This window comes from Muscardinus avellanarius, assembly GCF_963383645.1.
Source record: "Muscardinus avellanarius genome assembly, chromosome: 2".
Taxonomy (NCBI): domain Eukaryota; kingdom Metazoa; phylum Chordata; class Mammalia; order Rodentia; family Gliridae; genus Muscardinus; species Muscardinus avellanarius.
In genome coordinates, this window is record NC_137787.1 from 97,824,577 (window position 1) to 97,849,499 (window position 24,923).

At 37.2% G+C, this 24,923-nt stretch overlaps 1 protein-coding gene across 1 annotated transcript in view; it reads right to left on the reverse strand.

The window, feature by feature from the left end:
- The window catches only part of THSD7B (thrombospondin type 1 domain containing 7B), a gene marked incomplete at both ends in the record, with an annotated part of 783,939 nt that overhangs the window by 417,978 nt on the left and 341,038 nt on the right, over positions 1–24,923 (reverse strand). The window contains 2 exons of the mRNA XM_080689965.1: positions 4,258–4,492; positions 8,425–8,616. Coding sequence (XP_080546091.1) covers positions 4,258–4,492; positions 8,425–8,616 — 427 coding nt within the window. The remainder of the gene's footprint in view (positions 1–4,257; positions 4,493–8,424; positions 8,617–24,923) is intronic.

Sequence of the window (24,923 nt, forward strand, 5' to 3'; positions counted from 1 at the left end):
ATGGATGGTCTCTTGGTCATCTTGTAGGCTTTAGCTTTTTTTTTTATGCACTGTGCTGAAATGAATCAAATTGAGATACACAGACCTGCCATTTCTCGGGATGTCTCTATCATCAAGATGCATGGACAGTGCTCCATCTCCTTGATCATCATCCCACCCAGGAAAGAAAGTAGTATTCTCACTCAGCTGGAGGGGGCAAACCTTCCAGCTTTTTATACATTAAGTGTTAAAATGGAACTATTTATTACCATATCTCACAAAAATGCCAGGTATTTTCAGATTGAAGGCAAAGAGTGCCTTATCAGGAACTGTGGAAGGCTCTGAATTGTGTGTTGTAATCATTGTTATTATTATTTTGGGGGACATTGCACATGAAAAAAAGAACTGAATAGTGGGGAAAAAAACACCCAAACAATACCCCAGATGTATCCCAACAAGCTCGTTCGGTTGTGTACTGGCTAGTTCTCATTTTCTGATATGATCAGTTCTATTACTCATACAATGGTAACATTCTCATCCAGACAATTACATGGAAACCAAAGCTCCAACCCAGGGATGGAAGAATCTGCTTGCAAGGAACTCTGGGCCTTCTCAGTGCAGCTGGGTTAGAGATAAAAACACATATTTTAGTCCATTCATTCTAGGGAAACATAGTTCTTTCTCTCTACCCTGAAGTATTCTTTAGGTCTTTAGGAAATCATCTTCTTCCCTCCTGTATCTTTCCCCCACCCCAAAGAGTTCACAAGTGACAGAGGCTCTATTTTTTTTTTTTTTTTTTTTTGTGGGTGTGGGGATGGAACCCAGGGGCATTTGATCTCCGAGCTACACCCCCTGCCCTATTATTTATTCTTTATTTTGAAACAGGGTCTCACTAAGTTACAGAGGGCCTCACTAAGTAGCTGAGGCTATCCACGAACCGCGATCCTCCTGTCTCAGCCTCCTGAATGCTGGGATTACAAGTGTGCGCCACTATGCCCGGCCAGAGGCTCTATTTCTGCTGCAATGGCTTTCATGTGAAAAAGAACACATGTATTTTATAGAAAGGGTACAGAAGATACTTTTTATTGCTGATAATCTCACAGAGTACTTCACTGGACATTTGGTATTTTTTTCTTAGTTCAATTAATCTCATTAACCTCAAGAATTTTAAATTTAATTAAGTAAATTGACTAAAGTCAGTGCTGCATTCTCATTTTAAGCAGAATTATTTAGATAAATATAGTAAGAATTAAAACTAGATTGTTTAGACTCCAGTCTCATTAACAGTATAAAAAGTAATTAGCATTAGCAATATCATATACATAAATATATACACACTTATGCACATATATATGTACAAGTTTGTGCATGTGTTAGGAGAAACATCTGTGTAATTTATTTTTCCATGTTTAGAAACTGTAAAACTGAAGGTTTTTCACTTCAATAATATTTCAGTCTCACCTATGTAATTTTTCAAAAAAATTAATATGTTTATGAATGATGCTTTAAATTGTAAATTCCTGGTAATGTGATATTTTTGCACCACAACATCTTTAAATTAACATATAAATAGACTGGATGTGCTCAGAGACTTTTTCAAAAATTGTTATTAAAAGTAACAATAAGGCATATGAGTAAATCGAGGGCTATTTGAAAATACATCTCAACTTATCCTGTTCAAACAGCCATTTAAAATGTGATAATTTATTCAGTAGATGTCAGTCTTAATTCTAATGTCCTGTTGCTAAGAAGTGAACAAATTACATTCGTGTCTTGTGGAGTTTAACTGTCGTATTTCAGAGCTAAAAAGTTTTGTGAGATAGAGATCAAAATTCAGACATGATATATTATCACTATAAAGAATAACAGTTTACTCCATTTAAGTGGGGTTTATTCCTAAGCCATATATATACTTTTATTTTTATATTTAGTCAAATGTTCCATACATATTATTAATTTGAAAATCTTATTTTATAATTGTGACATTATCAAGTTTTAAATCTTTTTCAGAAAAAAAGTTCCCAAGTTCCCTCTCATTTCTGCACAATGCCATCAAGAGCCTTTTAGAATTTTACCATGACCCCCTGAATTTGATTATTACCTAAATCAGGTGTAATAAAGTATTACTGTCTATGTTTGTCCATTATCCCACTGATTCATTAATCACTTAGCCCATGTGGGACTATGACTAAAATGCAAATCGAAGACTACAACTGATATCACCTGATGCTGCAAAACATTGTAAGCACCACAAAGTGAGGTGCAAGGGCAGAAATAATATAGATCACTTCCATATACATATATTTCTTTATTCATGAATTCCAGAAATGTTTATATAACATGAACTACATTCTAGGCCTTGGTCTAAAGACTGAAGTTGCAACAATAAAGTCCACTCAAGCCCAGCTTTCTGGAAGCCAGATTTAGCAGAAAGAATTGGTAAGGTAATCCTGGCTATGCTTAACTCAAGACATACTTACCTTTGCTTATGTTTGCAGAACTACCTTTTCATTGGCTACTCAGATACCAGAAGTAGGCAAGCAGTTCCTGGACAGTCTCTATTGCTTCTGCCATAAATAATTTATTTTCCTTAACTAGACTTCTATGACTTACACATAGCCAAAGTGGCTTGCAAAAGAGAGTGCATCAAGCCCAGAGCCCTTCACCATGGAACTATAGATGAAATTATTCAGGTGTTTGAGTTGCCTTTGACAGAAACACAAATTGGATTGAACTAGGCAGAAGAGCAAATGTACACCTGTATTGCCACAAAGGGCAGGGGTGTACTTAGGAGAGATGGGAACAGGCTTGATGCTACCAGGATTTGTCCTGCCTACATTTCTGCTTCTCTTTGAGCATCAGCTTTGGTCTCTCCTCCTGTTTATCCCACCAGCCCTGGCACGATAGCTATGACAATGCTCAGTTCAGAGTCTTAGAGCATCAGGAAGAGAAAGGATATTTAGAGTTTCCACATTTAAAAATCCCTGGGGAGCCGGGTGTAGTGGTGCACGCTTATAATCCCCGCACTTGGGAGGCATACACAGGAGGATCACGCTGGCTTAGGAGACCCTGTTTCCAAATAAAAATATAAAAATAGGTCTGGGAGTGTAGCCCGGAGGTAGAAGGCTTTCCAGGAACCCCAGTAACACACACACACACACACACACACACACACACACACACACACACCCCTTGAAAAAAATTTAGTTGTCAATCTTCTGCCACTAGACCAAAACTTCCACCAGCCCTTCCTGGTGACACACAACTCTTGGGGCTGGGTGAGGTCTCCAACTATGGCCACTAGGGAAATCTCTATTGTTAGATCAGTTACCCCATCTTTTAATTCAACATAGACCATATGTTTTCTACTCTGCTAGCATATGGACCTGAACATGGGATATATTTATAGGTGAAACTCTCATACCTGCATTCTCTAGGCAATTACTCATTTCTTCACATCATTTACAATTCTTAGTCATTCTTTTTGAAATACACATTTTAATTACCATGTCCATACTTTTCTTCTGTGTGTGTATATATATATATGTATATATATGTATATATTTCCATTTTCAGAGAGTATCACAAACAGGTGACTATATTCTACTTGAGGGTATGATTTAGTTAAATCAAAATAGCTGTCTGGAGGCTGGTAATGGTGGCACACGCTTGTTATCCCAATATTAGGGAGGCAGACCCCGGAGGATCACAGTTCACGGACAGCCTCAGCTACTTAGTGAGGCACTTCACAACTCAGAAAGACTCTGTTTTTAAAAGATTTAAAAAATAGGACAGGAGTGTAGCTCGGAGGTAGAATGTCCCTGGGTTCTATCCCTAGTACTCAAAAAAAATTAAATTAAATTAAAAATAATAGCTGTCCGTACTCCTCTGCTCACTGCGGGAAAGATCAGTGGACTTTTTCAGAAAAAAATAAACCATAACTATATAATTTAAAGTACAGTACCTTTTGTTGTCTGAGTCTCTATATGATTTTAGAAGACTCAAAGATACTAAAATCAGCTCTAGAAAATTTTTTGGTTCTTCAAATATATTGGATGTTTGTTAGTAGACATACCTTTTACCTATCAACTAACATACATAATCCAAAAGCAATAGTTTCACTGTGTTTACTTTGTTTGAGGCATATGTTTTAGTCTTGAAGGGTCAAGTAACAATAACAACAGTTAAACCTTTTACTCTGCGTAGACCAAGGCATATTAGTTCATTGATAAGTGTTTTCAATTCTCATATGTACATTCAATAACAAGCAGATAATACCTTTTGGTCATCACTTGTCCTACATGACTCTTGACACAGAAGACCCTCCGTGTCTGAATGCCCACACCACATGTTGCTTTTCCATTCCAGCCAATGGTTGCATTAAGGGCAGTTACCAATGTGTTTTCAGAACAGGGACTCCAGGGTGATGTCTCCCAGTAGAGCTGCATACAGGAATGATCATTGCATAGACGATATTCTTGGAGGGCCTGACTAGGAGGACATGGTTTTCCACCTGAAAAAAAAACAAAAAACAAAACCAAAGGTAATACATAACTGTTGGTTGTACTGTTCTTACTGTTCTTTTTTTATGGTTTAAGGGTCCAAAGGCCTGAGGTACTGAACCTATCTTTCTACTCTAAGATCAAGAATTTCTGTCAGAACAACTCAAGGATACCATATTATACTCTTCTCTCCTAAGTAACAGACATCAAGCCACACCAAAAAGACCATAAAATGAGTCAACTTTACTTTCCACCTTTCTGGCATGAATCCCTGAGATAAATGTCAAAGAATTTTACTTTTTAAAATTTTTATTTTACTATTATTATTATTATTTTTATTTATTTATTTTTATTTATTTTTTTTTTTTGGTGGTACTGGGGTTCCTGGAAGCCCTTCTACCTCTGGGATACACTCCCACGGGCTACACTCCCAGACCTATTTTTTAGCTTTTTTATGTGAAAACAGGGTCTCTTAAGCCAGCGTGGCTGGCTCCGAACCAGCGCGATCCTCCTGTCTCCGCCTCCTAAGCGCGGGGATTACAAGCGTGCACCACCACGCCCGGCCAGAAATTTGCTTTTTTAAAATATTATTATGCCTACATAAATTAATCTGCTATATAAAATAGACCATGACCTTGAAGAGATATTATGTTGAACACATACATACACACATTAAAACATACTCTACAGAGCATTTTTTCCCTAAGAATGGCGTAATTTTTCTGTGACAACCATTTTAAGACACCCATCCTCCATCTAGCAGTGCATTTTACTGCAATTTGAGGAATCTAGAGTAGCTGTTAAAGTTTGGAAGAAAAGGGCTGATCCTTTAACTCTGAAATTTTATCTGACAGTGTGCAATCCACTGTCAGGGACACAAGACAGCTGTGCATGTTACACTCTTGGGTAAATCAGACAATAAAATTTCATTACTGTCTTTACTTATAAATTTTAATATCAATGTAAAATAGTTGTATTTATCCAAAGTATGGACCTTTTCCTACTCTTTGACAGTACAATGTTTTATTCAGTGTGCTAAATGCCCAAGATTTATAACCATGGCTCCTTATTTTTATTATTAATTTTTTACAATTAAAAACTACTGACTTTCCCTTTTCCAGAAATATAAAAAAAAAAAAAAAACAAGAGAGGAACAGAACTGTAAGAATATAAAAATCTTGTGGGGTGTGGTGATGCACACCTGTAATCTCAGTACATGAGAGGCTAAGATAGGAGGAATGCTGGTTGGTTCAAAGCCTATCTGATCAAATTAGCAAGACTCTATTTTAAAATAAAATATAAAAAGGGCTGGGGTATAGCTCTGTGATGGTTAGTCTGGATTGTCAACTTGACTGGATGAAGAAGCACCTAAGATTATGTGATTTGGGTGTTATGTGATAATATGATTATGTAACATTGATGAGTTAATGAGATGATTGATGTATGGCAGATGGAAGGGGAAGTTCTGCCTTGAATGTAGGCAGAATGATTCTGCTTAAGAAGGAGAAAGCCCTGTAAAGGCAGGTGTGGTTCTTCCTGAAGAAAGAGCCTCTGCTCTTGTCTGAGATATTGGCCTTTAGCTCTTTAAACTGGACCTTCACCATCTTTTCTCCAGAGAGTTTCTTGGCTTTTCCATCTTGGACTAGGACTGAATTCATAGTCACCTTTATTCTGAGACTCCAGATTTTAGACCACCCGACCAGCTGCTGTTTTTTCCAGCTCTCCATGTGCAGTTGGAAACATGTGACTGTACTGCTTTGGAATGTAAGCTGATTTGATAAATCCTGTTTTCCATATATGTGTCCTGTGAGTTCTGTTACTCCAGTGAACCCTGACCAATTACAGATTTGGGGGCAGAATATTATGATTATAGAAAGACCTGTTGAAGAGCTCATACACTGGTGTTTGGAAATTATACGATTGAGTCCTGAAGGTAATTCCAGAGATGAATAAATCCACTGTAATGGATCTGCCTTGGTAGCACCTGGTAGACTGGTTGGATGTGGCCTTGGGGATTATATAAAGAGTCCCTCCTCTCACCCCACCTCTACTTTCTCCCTCCCTTCTGCCCTCAGCCTCTGTGAGGTAAAAAACATATGGGCCCTGAGATCAGCAGTCTCTAGCCCAACATGAACTAAGCCAGAAACTGTAAGAAAATAAATCTTCTTTCCTCTAAGTTATGTGTTCTGATATTTAAATTATGACTGCTAGCCGGGCCTGGTGGCGCATGCTTGTAATCCCTGCACTTGGGAGGTGGAGACAGGAGGATTGCGCAGGAGACCCGGTTTCCAAATAAAAATATAAAAATAGGCCTGGGAATGTAGCCCAGAGGTAGAAGGGCTTCCAGGAACCCCAGCACCATAAAAAAAAAAAAAGAGAGAGAGACTCTGTTTCCAAATAAAATATAAAAAATAGGTCTTGGAGTATAGCCCAGAGGTAGAAGGGTTCCATCCCCAGTACCTCCAAAAATAAAAATAAAAATAAATAAAATATAAAATAAATAAATTATGACTGCGAGAATGCTGAGGGATACAAGCTCAGAAGTAGAATGTCCCTGGGTTCAATCCCCAGTACATACACAATTAAAAAATGTGTGTGTGTGTGTGTGTGTGTGTGTGTGTGTGTGTGTGTGTATAATAGAAATTTCACATGCATTCATATATATTTCATATATACATATATCTCTATATATGTGTATAGATATGAACATCTTCCTTTATCATGACCCAGCCCTCAGGATCTCAGGATCACAGAGCAGAATGTTATTTAAGGAGTTCCTCACAGCCGGCAGCATCACTAACCTGCTGCTTTAATGGAGCTGAAGGCAGATGGAGTCCACAGAAGACATGAAAGGAACAACGTGTGTATCTGGAGACAGAGACCATGGCTGTAATGGCAGGAGCAGTTGCTTCTCTAATTTGTTCGGATGTCACCACTTATATTCCCAAGGCACTTTTACCACTTTCAAAGCCCTCTGCACTGCTTTCATGTTCCCTCCCTGCCCTTGGCCTGCTGGCAGGACAGGACAGGAAATCAGGGCACAGGGATCAGGTGGCTCCTGATGAAACCGGCAGCTCTTGGTGGAGAAGCCAGGTCTGCTGGCTATTAATTTGGAACATTCTTACCAGACATATCCAATTATGTTCTCGATTATACAATCTGAAACTGGATGTGTGTCAAACAAACTTCACTTTCTTCTCTAAGAAGCATAATAATAAAAAAAATATCCAATTGCTTGGTCTGACCCACCCATACATAGGAATGAGCTAATGCAATTCATTTGCTTTAGAATAGATTTGAATCCAGAATAGATAAACTACCCAAAGTTCCAAAACTTATTTGGCTCACTGCTTCCTTTCCTGAAAAAAAGAAAAATACTCAGTGACCCCCTGGAAATCTACCTCCTTTACTTGAATTAACAAAATTATATACTGACAAATTTGCACTTTTATGTGTTTATATTATTTGCAGCACCCTCTAGGGAGCAGTAATGCCCACTTTGGAAACCTATGAGGATTAAAGGGGAGTGAGAAAAGCATGCATGAAAATAAAACTGTTAATTTTGATTTATAGAATAGAGTTATCATCTATGTGTGGCTAATTCCATAGTATAAATATTTTGTTTGTCTCTGGTACTGGGAATTGAACTCAGAGGTATTCTACCTTCCAGCTACAAGAACAGCCCTTATTTATGTATTTATTTATTTGTTTATTTATTTATTGTTTTGAAACTGGATCTCACTAGGCTGCTGAGAGTCTCACTATATTGCTGAGGCTATCCTTGAACCTGCAATCATATCTCAGCCTCCCAAGTACTGGGATTACAGGCATGTGCCAACACACCTGACTCACGGTATACACTTCTTAATTACCTACTAGAATAATGATAATGATAATTACATAAGCTATTGAATGCGGAGTTGAAACCTTTTCTGTTACTCACCTTCTCCAGCCAATGCCAGGATAGATCGAGATCTGGTCTGTTTCCCATCTGAGTTTTTATTTGAACAGGACTGGGAACAGGATGACCATATGGTCCACTCACTGACCACACAATCCATTCTGCAGGGAATTTCACAAGCCATACGTTCAGGGGGAGGAGGTACTGGACAGAGACTTCCTGATACCTCTTCTCCTGTAATCAAGCAGATGGAAACAGATGCTGATCAGTGCAGTCCAATGCCAGGCCAGCCCAAACAACACATAGGTCCTTTGTTTCTTCTGTTACTTCAGTTTAGTTCACAACACTTTACCTGGCATCTAAACTGATAAAGTAAAAAAAAATAATGGTTTTTCAGTCATTCACAATGGTTATATCATAAAATATTGCTAGCAGATAATATGGCATTCAGAAAGGTAGATACCACAACAAAATATACATTTGTCACCCTTCATAGGAACAAAGATGGCTTCTTCTAGAAGAAAAATACATCCATGGATGGCTGGAGATGACTATGATAAATGTGTTATTGGCAACCAAATGTACAAGCATATGTTTTTCTTCAAGGTAGAGGTCAGAGTGGCTTGAAAACCACAAATGTTTCTGAGCATTATAATTTACCCTATGAAGAATTTTATCATACATTTTTTGATGTTTTACCTCTCAAAACATAATCTTAAGATCATCACTTGAGTATTTCATCTTCTTTGTAGACAGTGGTAAATAGTCTAAAACTAAAATGGAATCGGCCCACAGCTAAAATTATATTGCATGCTGGCCCAAAAGTAGAAAGCCAATCCCAAGTACCCCAGAATACATTTACTTGTCCCCTGCTGAAGAACTAAATGAATTTCTAGACCTCAAAATAACTGTCCTAAAATATATGGCACCAAGACAAACCAAATATCAAGGTTTATCGATTTTGCTATTCACCCTGTATCTTTCTATAAATACTATTTGATAATCCTTTGATATCATATGACAGTGGGAGAATTTTCAGAAACATTAAAATAATGAAGAAAAGTATTTGACAATGCTTAGATGTTAAAGCTAACAGGTTCATTTCTAAGTTATTTTTCCAAATCTTGAAAGATTATAAGGCTTTCTAAAAACTCTCTTTCAAGTTATTTACTCACTATTATTACAAATCTTTAGAGATAATAATTCAACTCTTATTATTCTCCCCATTCACATTCTCCTCATAAAAACAAAGGACACAAGAAGAGTCACATCATTTATTATTTGAAATAACCACATAAAATGTGGAATGGCAACTATAGGACAGAAGCAGTTTTGTCTGAGTGACTTTACAGCTTCGGAATTCGCCTGTCATGAACAAACTCTCTGATGCTAAAAGTCACTGCAAAGTGGACCAGCATTTATCAAGCACCTCTTTGGTGCCAGGCTCTGTGTTTTACATATATAACTCAGGCTTAGGATGTGTCCTTGAGTCATTGTGAGAAACTCTTAGAGGAAGGAGGACCCACCCGCCTCATCTCCATGAGGGGGCTCAGAGGGGAAATCTGACTGCTGGGTACAGAGCCCTGCGTTGTGAATCACATCCAAACCCTCTGACTCCAAGTCTTCCCATTAGCCATGCTGTGTCTAATTCCAAGGAGAGTAATATTCTTTTTTTCTGAGGAAGTAAATAAAATAAGCTGACAGTTAGGAAATGGCCTGAAGGAGAAGATAGTGCACAGCTAATATCTGTATTCATATTTGTAAATGAGGCCAGGCTCATTGCCCTTGAGGTGCAAATAAAACTTTTCAAGCTTATTTGGGAAGTAATAGAGATTCTAGCAGATAAACAAGCTGGAAGACCCATTCCAATCATCTCTGTTCATTCTCAATCTAATAATCTAATTTTAGGCTGATTGTACACTGTGTGTCCCCCACATCGCCCCCACCTCACCCCCCAGCAACGGCACCGAGGGGCAGTGCCTTCCAACTACAGAAGCAGTAGCCTAAGAATGAACACCCAACCGGCCTCTAATCCAAACCTAATTCCCACGCTTGTGAATACCATTAGCATAATTTTTATACAAAACACTAAAGCAATGTCTTGTAAAGAATGTTTCTAGGAATAAGAAATATTCATATTCATAGGAATCTTATAAAAAGTATGAGTGGAGTTGAAAAGTGCTAGGCTAAAAAGAGCTAAATTGTTCTCATAACTAAAAACTTTTTCGAGTATTGAAAATGGACATACACCCTGAAATTTCCTAGGGAAATGAGATATAGTGCTTTTCTACCTTATTTCATTAACAGCATTCCATTTTTAGGAGCATTTCTCTTCTAGAAATGACATTTCTCTGAATAAACTTTAAGGCAATTCTGTCTTTAAGGATTATAAAATCATTAGCAATTATTTGATGAGAATATACATGTCGAAGACATATGATAGATAAAAACAGATGAGATTACTATTATTTACCTCCTCCAGAGCTCATGGTAATGGTAACAGTGAGCTATGAACACATAAACATAAAACCAAATCCAAAAATAAATGTAAAATTGCAAATGTATGGTTCACATAGGAAACAGTGCAGTGATTCATGGAAAAGAAGGATCTGTTCAGGAATGGCCTGTCCCTTTCCTGCAGAGGAAAGGCTGAGATTATTGGCATTGAGAAGGGTACTTAGACAAGAAAAGTATCAACAATAATACAGTGCTGGGAAAACAAAAGAATTGGGAAAACAGTTATACTGATGGTACATGAGGAGAGGAGATTGGAAGAGTCAACATTGAGTTCTGAATGGCCTATATGGGCCCATGGTTTGTTTAATCTTCCTTCCTTAAGTACCCAGTTCTCCGGTTCCCATGGCCCAGGTTAACTTCCTCCTCAGTTGCTTACGCACAGAGCCCTCCGCTCTGACTTCACATGCTCCGGTACTTCTTAAAACCACAGCTTTCTTACAACCCAGTATGTCTCTTGCCTCTGAGCACTTCAATGTCTTACTTCCCATCAATGTTTTGATAGTTTGTCCCTGCAGGCTAATTCTGGAATGTAATCAAACAGTTCAGACTTTTTTTTTTCCCCCATATACTTCTCCTCTTTTCCCTTTCATGTTAGTGAGATTAGTGGTGATACTTTTATATATGGACATAGTATTATTTGAACTGTTTCCTTCTCCAATCCTTGTTTTTCTCCCTCCCCTAACCCTCTTCCACTATTCTACTGATCTCTCTCCTTATTTATCTGAAGTCCCTTTTGTTTCCTAGTTTATTTCTAGTTTCCACATATGAGAGAAAACATAGGACCCTTGACTTTCTGAGACTGACTGATCTCACTTAACATAATATTCTCTAGTTCTTCCAAATAGTCTAATTTCATTATTCTTTGTGGCTGAGTAAAATTTCTTTGTGTGCATATACCAGTTTTCTTTATCCATTCATCCATTCATCAGACTTTCTTTAAGGAAACCAAACTAATAGTCATAAGCAAATGCTACAGATTTCTGCAGTTGTGCAACATATTGTGTAAGAAATATTGCCAATGAAAAGCTGCACAATGAATTATCACTGAAACATGGCCTGGCCAGACACACAGGTAAGTGAGAAAATGTAAATTCTAGGCACAAACACTGACCCTCTTGAGCATATCACTTGACTTCTTTGAACCTCAGTTATATCTTGGTATAATGAAATAACATTCACTCTTCGGGGATAGTCTAGGCATTAGGGATCACTTACGCACCACACATGTCTAACACATGGCAGGCTCCAAATATGTAGAAATCTTTAAAACAGTTGTTTGCAAAAACACATACCACAAACAAAACAAAACAAAACTAAGGGCCTTGGTCTGAAAGATCTAGGCATTTATTTCATAACCATGAAAAGCAATAGGGTTGCCATTCATATTGGGTACAAATAAATACCAACCAACCACTTTGCAGACAGGGACACTCAAAATATCAAGCATATTTGTAATTATTCAGATCATTTCATGATATGGTTGGCTACTGTAAACCATTTAAGAGCCAAAATAAAGCACCTAAGCCTAACAAAACATCATCTGTGCATCTATGTTGTTGTAATTAGGCTCCATCATATATGGAGAACCCATCACATACACACAAACAAACAAACAAAACCATCACATGCTTTCCTGTTTCATGTTTTGGGATGAGTCAACGAGACCAATGGGAATCCAGGCAAGCACGGAAAATAAAGCAGCGCATGGGATTAATCACAACATCTGATAGTCTAATGTCATAATAAAGCAGAGCATGTTTAGGAGGGAAATTGAAGTTATCTCTCAAGAAGACTCTATAAAATTACTTCTAAGCCCAGCCGGGCGTGGTGGCACACTTGTAATCCCTGTGCTTGGGAGGCGGAGACAGGAGGATCACACAGGTTCGAAGCCAGCTGTGTGTGCTGGCTTAGGAGACCCTGTTTCCAAATAAAAATGTAAAAGTAGGTCTGGTAGTGTAGCCCGGAGGTAGAAGGGCTTCCAGGAACCCCAGTACCACACACACACACACACACACACACACACACACACACACACACACACACAATTAGTTCTAAGCCCTCACCAGACTCCCAGGATCAATAATGGCAAACTGCATTTTCTCTTCATTGAATAGACTCACTTAAACTAGCTGCAATGGTGAAGATATTTGATATGGTACTGCTTCGACCTTATCACTGAGTATTTTTAAAAAATGAGCTAGACATGGTGGTACATGTTTGTAATTCCAGTACAAGGGAGGCTGAGACACGAGGATGGCGGGTTCAGCAAGTCGCGAGATTCTCATCAACATAGTGAGACCCTGTTTCAAAATAATAATAAAGAAATATACGTGGGGTGCAGCTTGGATGTAGAATACCCTTGGGCTTAATCCCCAATACCACAATAACAACAAAGTAATATTGTGAAAGTAACATAACAAAAAGTTAGCCATTTTTAAGAAAAAATTTGAGGGGCCTTTAGAACATTCACACTGGTGTACAGCCCACATCTATTTAGTCACAAAATCTTTTCATCCCTCCAAAGTAACCATTGTATCCATTAAGAGTTTCTACCTGTTATGGCTTTGCTTCAACCCTGGAAACTATTAATTTACATTCTGTCTTTATGGATTGACCTACTCAGAGCATTTCATATCGATCCTCTCATATAGCCTGTGACCTTTACTGTGCAGCTTCTCTAGTACCTTGGAGGCCCATATGTACTGTGGTGTGTTTCAGTACCCTGCTGCATCTTGTGACTGAACAACAGTCCATTGGACATATGCATTCAAATTTGTTTATGCATTCATTTGTTGATGGACACTTAGGCTGTTTCCATATTTTGGCTATCAAGAATAGTGCTTCCATCAATACACTTATGTGTATATTTTATTTTATTCCTATTTTCAGTTATTTTGGGTTCATTCCTACAGGTGGAATTCTGGGGTCATATTCATCACACAGTGTTGCTTGCCTGTGATTCCCGGGACTGTGCCACAGAAAGCCACAGCTTTCTATAGTATCTACTACTATTCTAATCCTTCCTGTTCCCAGCAATAATAGAAAATACTCAGACAAAAAAAAGTTTTTTGTTATGTTTTGTTTTGTTTTGGTGATACTCGGGTTCCTGGAAGCCCTTCTACCTCCGGGCTACCCTCACAAACCTATTTTTATATTTTTATTTGGAAACAGGGTCTCCTAAGCCAGCGCATGCGGCTGGCTTCGAACCTGCGCGATCCTCCTGTCTCTGCCTCCCAAGCACGGGGATTACAAGCATGTGCCACCATAAAGTTTATTGAACATATATAAATATACTCAAGATTCCTTAAGAATTTTTTTTTCTGGTTCAAATGTATATACTACTTAAAGGCAAAAAAAAAAATATATATATATATAGTTTAAGGCAAACTCTCTGTGGTTACTATTTAGGCAACTATTTTTATTTATTTATTTATTTTTTACAGTACTGGTGATGAAATCCAGGGGCATTCTACCTCCAAGCTACATACCCAGCCCTATTTTTATTCTTTTACTTTGAAACAAGGTCTCACTGAGTTTCAAAGGACCTTACTAAATAGCTCAGGCTATTCGCAAACTGTGATCCTCCTGTCTCAGCCTCCCAAATGCTGGGATCACAAGCGCGCACCACCACACTTGGCTAAGCAACAATTTTAAATTCAACACTACCATAGTGATCAGAAGTTGGGTTTCTACATTAAAATAATATTTAAACCACATTTATGCTATGACTACCTCCTGTCATTTTTTGTTTTCTGACTGCTAAGGAGCTACAGATTAATAATATGAGATACTACCAGTTTTTTTATACCAATGAACAAACAACATAGTCTAAAATTTTTAGTTTCTGACCCTAGACTACATATTTCCAAAATGATAAAAGAAAAATATTAAAATATGGACAAAATAGATAAACCCAGACATCTACAATTTATAATGTGAAATGCAGACCATCATTTTTTGTTATTATATACATTTCAAACTACATTACTCTTCCAAAATGAATACACACTGGATACTTTATTGATATCTCCTTTTATATACTATTACACTATCTATGGAGATAATGAAACAGTTACCAAAAATGTTCTATATGTCATAAGATTTTATGTTCTCTTTAAATCTCATAAAAAAGTGCCAATAAATGTTGATTAAATGCTTGCCGACAGCTGAGTAAGATACCAACAGACAGTACAGAGCAAACTTAGTAGAATTCATATGCATTTAATTCCATTTTTTTTTAAGAATCTAAATGTTACCTCCTCTAAAGTAAGTAGCCTCTGGCTTCTGGAGTGAGCTCGTCATTTTCTAAGGAAGTATTTATATTTCAATCCAATAAAATATGAAACAAAAGCTGAGGGCAAAACAAAAGCTATTTGGACATCCTAAGATTGCCAGCAATGCGATTAAAGTTTCTGCTTGATAATTTCAGAATTTAAAGATTATTTGTCTATGTAGTTTATATATACCTAGGAAGACAAGAAACTTGATGCTAAATATTATAACATTAATTATAATAAAAACGTCAACAACTTCACTACAATAACAATAGCCTGTGATATTTAAGAAAGCTCAGATTGAGTTAGACTCAAGATAATTACATGTGTTTTATTGAATATCATTATTAATATCATTACTTTGGCACTTGTAACACCTGAGGCACTGAGAGGCTAAAAAACCTGATTAAAGTGTTTTTTTTGGGGGGAGGGGTTGTTTGGTTGGGTTTTCTTTTACTTATACATCTAGTAAGCATGTGAGTTGGTCTGAGAACATATCTACAACATGTTACAGATCTAGATTTTTATCTATTCTGTTGTACTGCTGCCAGTTCATATCTTACATATGTTTTTTTTCTTTATATTCTTCTACAATCATTGTAAGGTCATCAGTTGAATCAGCCTTGAAGGGAGCAAGCCTAAAGTAGTGGGTAACTTGATTATCTGGAAATAGTATTATGGTTTGAAACAGAATAGATCATCATTTTCCAAAAGCAGAAAAGATAAGCAGTATGTCTCCACCATCTTTTATACAATTATGATGTATGAATACAATGTGCCAATAAAAAATTAAACAAACAAACAAACAAAAAGGAGTGTAAAATGGAGAGAGAAGCCAGGCCAGGCATAGTGGCAAATGCTTATAATCCCAGTATTTGGGAGGCTGAGACAGGAGGACCCCATATTTGTGGCCAGTCTCAGCTATTTAGTGAGGCCCTCTGCAACTTAGTGAGACCCTGTTTCAAAATAAAGAGTAAAAAATGTGTAGCTTGGAAGTAGAATGCCCTTGGATTCAATCCCCAACACTGTAAAAAAGGGAGGAAGGGAGGCAGGGAGGGAGGGAGGGAGGGAGGGAGGGAGGGAGGGAGGGAGGGAGGGAGGGAGAGAGAGAGAGAGAGAGAGAGAGAGAGAGAGAGAGAGAGAGAGAGAGAAAGGGTGAGAGAGAAAGCAATGCCAAAGAGGAAAATAGTGCAGTAGAGACATTCAGCAGAAAAAGTAAAATGTATGAGGAGTAAATGTCACAAACACATAAATCAAGCATAATAATCATGTAATGATGTTCAAAAGAAGAAAACTATGAAACTCTAGTAATTGATAAAATAAAAAAGAAAGAGAAAGAACATCCGAGTTAAGGCTAATATGGACCTGAGAGGAAAACTCAAGATGAATGCTGAAGCAGATCATATTTTAGGCAAGAAATAAAAACAGCTTTAAAAAAGGAAACAATATTTCAAAGAAAAAGATGTCTACAAAGGCCAGGAGTTTGCTGCAATGGCATCTGCGTAGGAGGCAAACTGTTCTCAGAAGCCCTTCTAACTGCATAGCTATCCCAGCTCCTCACCATACAATACCATGGAGATAACATCTAACACTGAGCAGTTAGAATTTATCTAGTATAATCCTGTTAATATTTCACATGCATCAACCTAGTTAAACCCAAAGCCTTATAATAGCCAACATATCCGTGGTATGTAGTAGCTGTCAGCTCTGAGTATACATATTTTAATTCACTTAAATTTCACAAAAGTTTTATGATGTGGGAGCTGGGGAGCTGTGACTGTGCTCACTCTATAGAGGAAGGCCTTCAGTTCTGGATAAGTAAAATAACTTATGTGAAGACAAACACAAGTACACTGCTGGAATGTGGATTTGGATGTGGGCAACCCAGCTCTACTTATATTCTTAATCAGGATACTTTAGTGAGACCCATATTCTCTGTTGTCTCTCAGGACAATTGAATGTACCTCATTACTAAAGGGTCTATCTGATAGGTCAGTCAACTGTAAGCATTATCACATTGTATTAGATTTTCATTGCTATAGCCCAATCAGCTAACCCAAACAATTTTAAAGGGAGGGAGATTTATTTTGGCTTAGGTGTCAGAGGTTTTTGTCCATGGTGGGCTGGCTCCATTGCCCTGTGCATGAGAAGACACAGAACATCATGGTGAAGGGTTCAGAGGAGGAGAGCTCTTCAGCTCATAGCAGCCAGAAAGGAGGGAGAAAGTCAGGAAGGGAGCGCGAACAAGATGTGTTTCCCAATGGCACGTCCCCAAGGGCCCTCTACCTTCTACTACGTCCTGCCTCCCAGTTTCCACTATCTCCCAGTCATCCATTCAAATTATTAACCCCTCAGTAGATTAACCAAATGATGGGGTTAGAGCCCTTATGATACAATTACTTCCCCTCAAACCCCTCTGTGAACACTGCTGCACTGGGCTCTAAGACCTCAACACATGTGCCTTCTGGGGACATTTCAGATCCAAACACACACTCAGGGTATAGGTACAGTTAAATATTGCCAAAGATGAGAGAAAATGCCAAAATTTTAAATCCGAATGGAGGATTGAGGGCAAGGTTCACATGCTGAAAAAAAAAAGAACTACAGAAAAAATGTAACAAATGCCTTAGGGCTGATATGCCACATTTCTTTGGATATATTTACACATATCAGGTAAATGGCCAGTGTGTGTGTGTGAGTGTGTGTGTGTGTGTGTGTGTGTGTGTGAGAGAGAGAGAGAGAGAGAGAGAGAGAGAGAGAGAGAGAGAGATTTAAATTTAAATTGCTCATTATGACTCAAGTGTGGGTTAAAACAACAAAAAACAACAACTGTTTTCTCTTAAAATGGCATGAAGTTGCTCACAGGCCCCAATGGGGGTAGTTGGGAGGAGTAAGAAGGAATCTATTTAAAGTAACTCGGCACTACAGGATAAAACTCAGTCTTCTCGGAGTTTATTCAGTCTCATTGTTAAAACACCTCTCCCCTCTTCCCTTTGTCCTTTTCCTTCCTAGCCTTGGTGTGTGGCTGCGGCATCCTCCCTGAGGAAGCCTGCTCAGTTAGGTTCTCTATTGAGCTATTTTCATCAAACTCATCTTTGAGGGCACACTGGCATCCACTGCTAATTTCTGGGGTCAGTTTCTGATTTTCTGGTCCACACACCTCATGCCTACCACCACTTGACTCCAGTTAAATTTGTTTTCTGGGCGGTCAGCATTTCTACCTTTTTCAGGGGTACACAGGAATTTGGGGGTCACTCTCCTATCGTCTGTGGGCCTGGGGTTGGGAGCAGGAGCTTGCTTAAGCCCACCATGCCTAAACACAGTACACTACTGTCCTGGGCATGTGAAGACACAGAACGTGGTGAAGGGTGCAGAGGAGGAGAGCTGTTTAATCTACCTGAAATACACACACACACACACACACACACACACACACACACACACAAACACACACACTTACTTTCCTCAGGGCTGTATTCCGTATATAGAATAAAAGGGAGGCCAAGGACCGTGCAGTCTATTTCCTCCTCTACATCTTCCCATCCTCCACCCAGGTGACTGGCCAGGGTGGGATTCTAACTTTGCTCACACTCTCCATTCTGAGATCTGTGGCTGAATCACTTTATATTTAAAGGAAGCTACAAGGAAATTATTGAATACTTTTTACTTTTCTATCATATGCCTGATTCCTGTATGTTGAAAGCCTATTTTTCAGGATTATTGTCACTGAAATTAGACTCAAGATTATATTTTGTGGCATGGACTTCTGCGTGTTTGTATTCAAGGTATAATAATCTTTGCTTTTCTAGACACAGTAGATTTCTTAGAAATCTGTGCCTCTTTGGACAAAAGAGGGTCTTGCCCAAAGAGGCACAGAAGAAAAAACACATATAGCCCAAAGTATGATCTGGCAGCATCTGCTTACTGTGGAAACCTGTATAAGAATTTTATAATAAAAAGATTAATATGTAAAATAATAATAACTTTATAAATAAATGCTCTTGTAATATAGTAAGTGCTTCTTCAAAGGGGAAATCTTAGAACAAATAAACAGTATAATGTAATATACAAAGTGTTTGGTTAGGACTTGGGAGATTTGTACTTGAGTTTTCTTTAACTCCTACCAAAATTTTACCTTGAATATTTGTTAAGCCTCTCTAAGATTCATATGTGTGCAACAAGTCGCAGGAGGGATGGTTATTGTCATCTTTAGTTATATTACTGGGTCTGGTGATAGACCAAAAAAGTTAATAGTAAATAACAAAATGGTAAAGCAACATTTATATATAATGCAGTTTATTACTATTTATAGAAATGGGAATAAAAGACATTGCAAATAGAAAGATGATTTGGGCTAAAGATACTATCTACCTTCTCCATTCCTGTTCTGTTTTAGATGTAAAAGTATGAGAAGAATTGAAATGATTATAAAACTTGAAGGAATATTAATCACTTCATCCTTCTATCTATCCAGCTAGGTATGCAGAAAAGCACTCAGACTAATGTGGGTATGAAGGAGACTTCAGAGAGTCCTTCAGAGTGTCTAGAAATTTCTTGAATATTGGGAAAATCATACTTTCAAATGAGACTAAGTTAACAGAGCAAACTGGCAACACATTAGTAAAAAAATAATCATTTTTCTCTGTAATTAACCTTCGGAAACATAATTGAAGTGCCTTTACCCAGGAAATGTATCATAATCTATTTAACTACCTCACTATAATTGCACAATTAAGAGGTTTTGAATTCTCCCACAATAAATAACAATGCAAAAAGCTTTGCTGAACATATTGTTGATTACTTTCCCAAGAATAATTTTCTGAAAACGGAAAAACAAAGTCAAGGGGTACGAACTTCATGAAAACTCATGTAAAAAACATGTTGTCAATTAGCTTCTCTTCCCATTATTTATCATCATGTATAGATTGTAATTTATATGCAGTGAAATTCGCTTTTATGTTGTACAGTTTCACGAGTTTGGGCAAGTACATAGTTTTGCATACACCACCAAACTCACACTATAAAACAATTCTATTTCCACAAAATATTTCCCTAGTTTCCACCTGGTGTGAACTCTTCTCCCCAGTCCTAACCCTTGGCAATTATTGATCTGTTTTCTACTGCTAGAGTTTTGCCCCTTCTCCCACCAGAACGTTGTATAAATAGAATTATGCAGCCCGTATCCCTTTAGGTTCTACACTTCTTGCACTTAGCAAAGTGCACATCCATATTGCTGCACCTATCAATAATTCATCCTTTGCTGAGTAGCTTTGCACATTTTGTTTGTCCATTTTCCTGCTGAAGGACACTTGGTTGTTTCCAGGTTTGGATGATTATGAATAAATCTGTTAAAAAGGTTTTTCTGTTAATATACGTGTTTATTTCTCCTGGGTAAATAATTAAGGATGGAATTTTTCCTTATATGTTAAGTGTAGCAGATTTAAAAAAGAAAAAAAAAAACCTGCTAAACTATTTTCCAAAGCAACTATTCCTTTTTATCTTCCCAAAAGCACATATAGGAGAGTTCCAACTGTTCTGCACTCAGGGGCACTTGATAGGATGAGGGTTTTTTGTTTGTTTATTGATGTTTATTTTTCATCATTCTTACAGTTGTATATGCCTAATGATGTTAAGCATCTTTCCCTGCATTTATTTGCCATCTGAATATCTTCTTTAGTGACAGGCCTTTGCAAATCTAACTTCCTTTAAATCTGGAAGTTTGTTTTCTTATTGTTAAATTTTGAAGGTTCTCTGTATATTCTAGATAAAAATTCCTTGACAAATATGTTATTTGCAAGTAAATTAACAGTATATATAAATTTGGTGGTACTAGGGGTGGAACCCAGAGGCTTCCTACTCCCAGGCTATACTCCCAGACCTATTTTATACTTTATTTGGAAACAGTGTATCATGAAGTTGCTGAGAGCCTCACTAAGTAGATGAGGCTGGCTTGGAACCTATGTGATCCTCCTGTCTCAGCCTCCCAAGAGCGGGAATTACAAGTATGCACCACCACGCTAGGCTTATTTTTTTATTTTAATAACAGTGTGCTCTTTAAAATAAAAGCTTTAATTTTGATAAAGTCCAATTTATTAACTTTTTCTTTTTTGGATTATGTTTTGGTGCTATATGGGAGTGACACAAAATTATAGGAAGCAATGGAAAGTACATGTGTGTGTGTGTGTGTGTGTGTGTGTGTGTGTGTGTGTGTGTATTGTTAGGAATTGAACCCAGGGTCATTCTACCTCCAAGTTCCACCCTAGTTCTATTTTATTTTTTATTTTGGGACCAGGGTCCTGCTAAGTTGCTGACGCTAGCCTTGAACCTGCAATCTTCCTCTCTCAGCCTCCCTACCAAGTCTGGTGAAAATACATTTTTTGATTTAAAAAAAAAGGGCTGAAATTTACATATTAGAACCTAGAATTTTATAATTTTGGATGGACTAAATTATACAACCAGTGTGTCCTAATGTATAAAAATACCACTAATTTTCATGTGTTAGTAAACCTCAATTCTTTCGTAGAAGATAATTACTCATACAATAACTGGGTGTCCAACATTATAATATCCTGACAATGTGTGCATAAAATGAAACTGCTTTCTGGCTATGGCAATATTCAAGAAATTCCATATAATATAATGCACAATCTATGAAGGTGGGACTTGCCTTATAAAATTGCATTATACAGTCACACAGTCGGTCTCAATGGATGCTGGCTGAAGGGATAAATGAGAAGTAGGAAGGAGGATGTGAATCTATTCACAATGCATCTTATGCTTTCATAGCACAGCATTCACTCCAAACCCCACCTGCCAGCTTCCAACTCCAACATTAACGGGTAGCAGAAAAGCATAATGGACTCTGGAGTCAGACTTCTATGAGTTAAAACCCTGCCTTTACTACCTATTTGCAAATAGCACTTAACTTCTTTGTCCCTCAGTATCCTCATCTACATAATAAAGACTTCTAGATGGGCGTGGTGGTGCACATTTGTAATCCCAGAATTTGGGAGGCTGAGACCAGAGAATTGCGGCTTGTGGGCAGCCTCAGCTACTTAGTGAGGCTCTGTGCAACTTAGTGAGACCCTGTTTCAAAATAAAGAATAAAAAAAAATAGGGCAGGGGGTGTCGCTCGGAGGTCAAATGCCCCTGGGTTCCATCCCCAAACCTGAAAAAAAAAAAAAAATATATAAATAAATAAAGAAAGAAATAAATAAAGACCTCTCTCATACAATGACTATGATGACTGGAGTATTTATTTCATAACAGCCTTAATCTCCTGGGTTCAATCAGCTGTTAGGAGTAAAACCCTGAAATGGGAGCCTTCTATAACATAATAATTAATATAACAATTTAAAAAATATAGTTGTAGTAGTAACATATTGAAAATTACAGACTATTTCATTCTAATAAATTTGTAAGCCCAGGCTTTGGGGAAGCTTGACTTTGAATAAAGCACAAGAAGAACAAAATAAGGGTGCTTTGTTCTGGAATTGGTAGGTACCTGTTGGGCTAAATCATAATCCTGCTACTACGGTATCTACAACACTGCTGCTCTTGCCTTTAGATCTCTCACATTTTGGAATCCATAAAGAATATGTGCAATTCTCCAACAAATAAGAATTTTTCTACTGGGAAAGAAATTTGCGAAGACAGACTATGTTAAAGAAGGCGAATTTCTTTGGCTGTACAAATCTGGAGGGGGATAGCTATTGTGTTTCATGCTTCCCTTTAAAAGGCATTCTTGATGTCTTTCCCAAGTCTGATCCTTTGGCCATTTAATTGTTCCTATTCAACTTTGCCAAGTCTGGCAAGGGTCTAATGAGTAGTTTTGTCCCATATTATAAAGTAAAACAACAAACCACACAACTACATTAAAGGTTTCTAGTGGTGAAACAGGGAAGAATCATACTATATAATATTCTCATCAAAATGTTGCAAACTAATTAAGATCCCTAATTAATGATTGCACACAAGTTTTTCAATTTGTTTCAAAAACTTACTTCAGATAGGGGATACACTACCATACACCAGAGAGCACAGAAACTGATGCTCAGAACATGTTTCATTATCCATGAGAATTTGAAATCGAAACAGAAAACAAACAGCTTTTTAAAAGCTTAGTTCACTCATTAGTGAAGTGAAACAAATGTAAAAAATAAAATCACTAAATGAGAAATAGGCAAATAATAATTAGAAAAATAGAATGGTAAAAGTTTAAACACTGAAGGCACAATTCTAAAATACTTATTCAAGCCAAAGTGTTGTAAATTTGCATACGCAAATAAAAATATTTCAATCACAGTGATGGTATGAAGCCAAAAAAATATATAAATTTCTACTATTTTTTTTTGCATAGTATACCTCAAGAGAACTGTTTGTAAAAGTTATTTTATTTAATTTATTTATTTATTTATTTGTTTATTTATTTATTTATTTATTTTGGTGGTACTGGGGTTCCTGGAAGCCCTTCTATCTCTGGGCTACACTCCCAGACCTATTTTTACATTTTTATTTGGAAACAGGGTCTCCTAAGCCAGCGCGCGCGGCTGGCTTCGAACCTGCGCAATCCTCCTGTCTCTGCCTCCCAAGCGCGGGGCTTACAAGCGTGCGCCACCACGCCCGGCTGTAAAAGTTATTTTAAAAATGTGATAAAAAGTCAGTCGTGATGGAATGCATCTGTAATTCTAGCATTTGGGAGGCTGAAACAGGAAGATTACAAGATTGAGGCTACTGCATGGTAAACTTTTTTTTTTGGTAACTTTTTTTTTTTTTATTGGTGCACTGTATTCATACATCATAGTAGGATACATACTTTTGTAGACATACATGCACACTTTTCCCAGTCAGCCCCCACCCAATCCCCACCCCATACTCTCCCTATCCCTCCCTCCCATGCTTGGCTTAGTAGTTGACATCTAGTATTATGGCAATTTATCCTAAATTAAAAATGATAATCTCACATAACAGTTTCATTTGTCTGATACCAAGCTTTTGATGACTTAAAGATAACATTTCAATATTCCTTTTTGCTTTCTTTCTTACCAGAGAATATTTTTTTTCTATTTTTTAGGTGAAACTATCATATATTTATATATTTATTTTTCAGAAAAAAATCTATCCTAATATGGAATATGGACTCTAGGTACCCCAAACGATCTTGAAAAAGAACAAAGCTAGAAGATATATATTTTCTGATTTCAAACCATATAAAGCTACAATAATTGAAACAGTGTAGTACTATTTTAAAGGCAGATATATAAACCATTGGAGTTAAATAAAAGCCTAGAGCTAAATTCTTCCCTATATTGTCAAGTTATTTTTGACAAGGTTTCCACGAACATTTGGTGGTGGAAATATTAATCTTTTAACTAAATATTGTGAAAAAATAATAATTACATGGAAAAGATTAAAGTTGGACCCTTACCTAATCCCATATACAAATATTAACTCAAAATAGATAATAGACCTAAATATAAATCTTAAGACTATAAACTTTTAGGAGAAAATCTGGGTCATTAAACCTCACAACATTGAAATTGGCAGTGATTTCCTGGTTATGATTTCAATGGCACAGGCAACAGAGGAGTATACAAACTCCCTAAAAAATAAAAAAAAAATATTATATATCCAAAGACAATATAAACAGAGTTAACAGTTACTAATAGAATGGGATAAAATATTTCCAAATGCTATATCTGAAGGTATATTAATATTCCAACTAGAAATCCTAGAAATTAACAACAATAA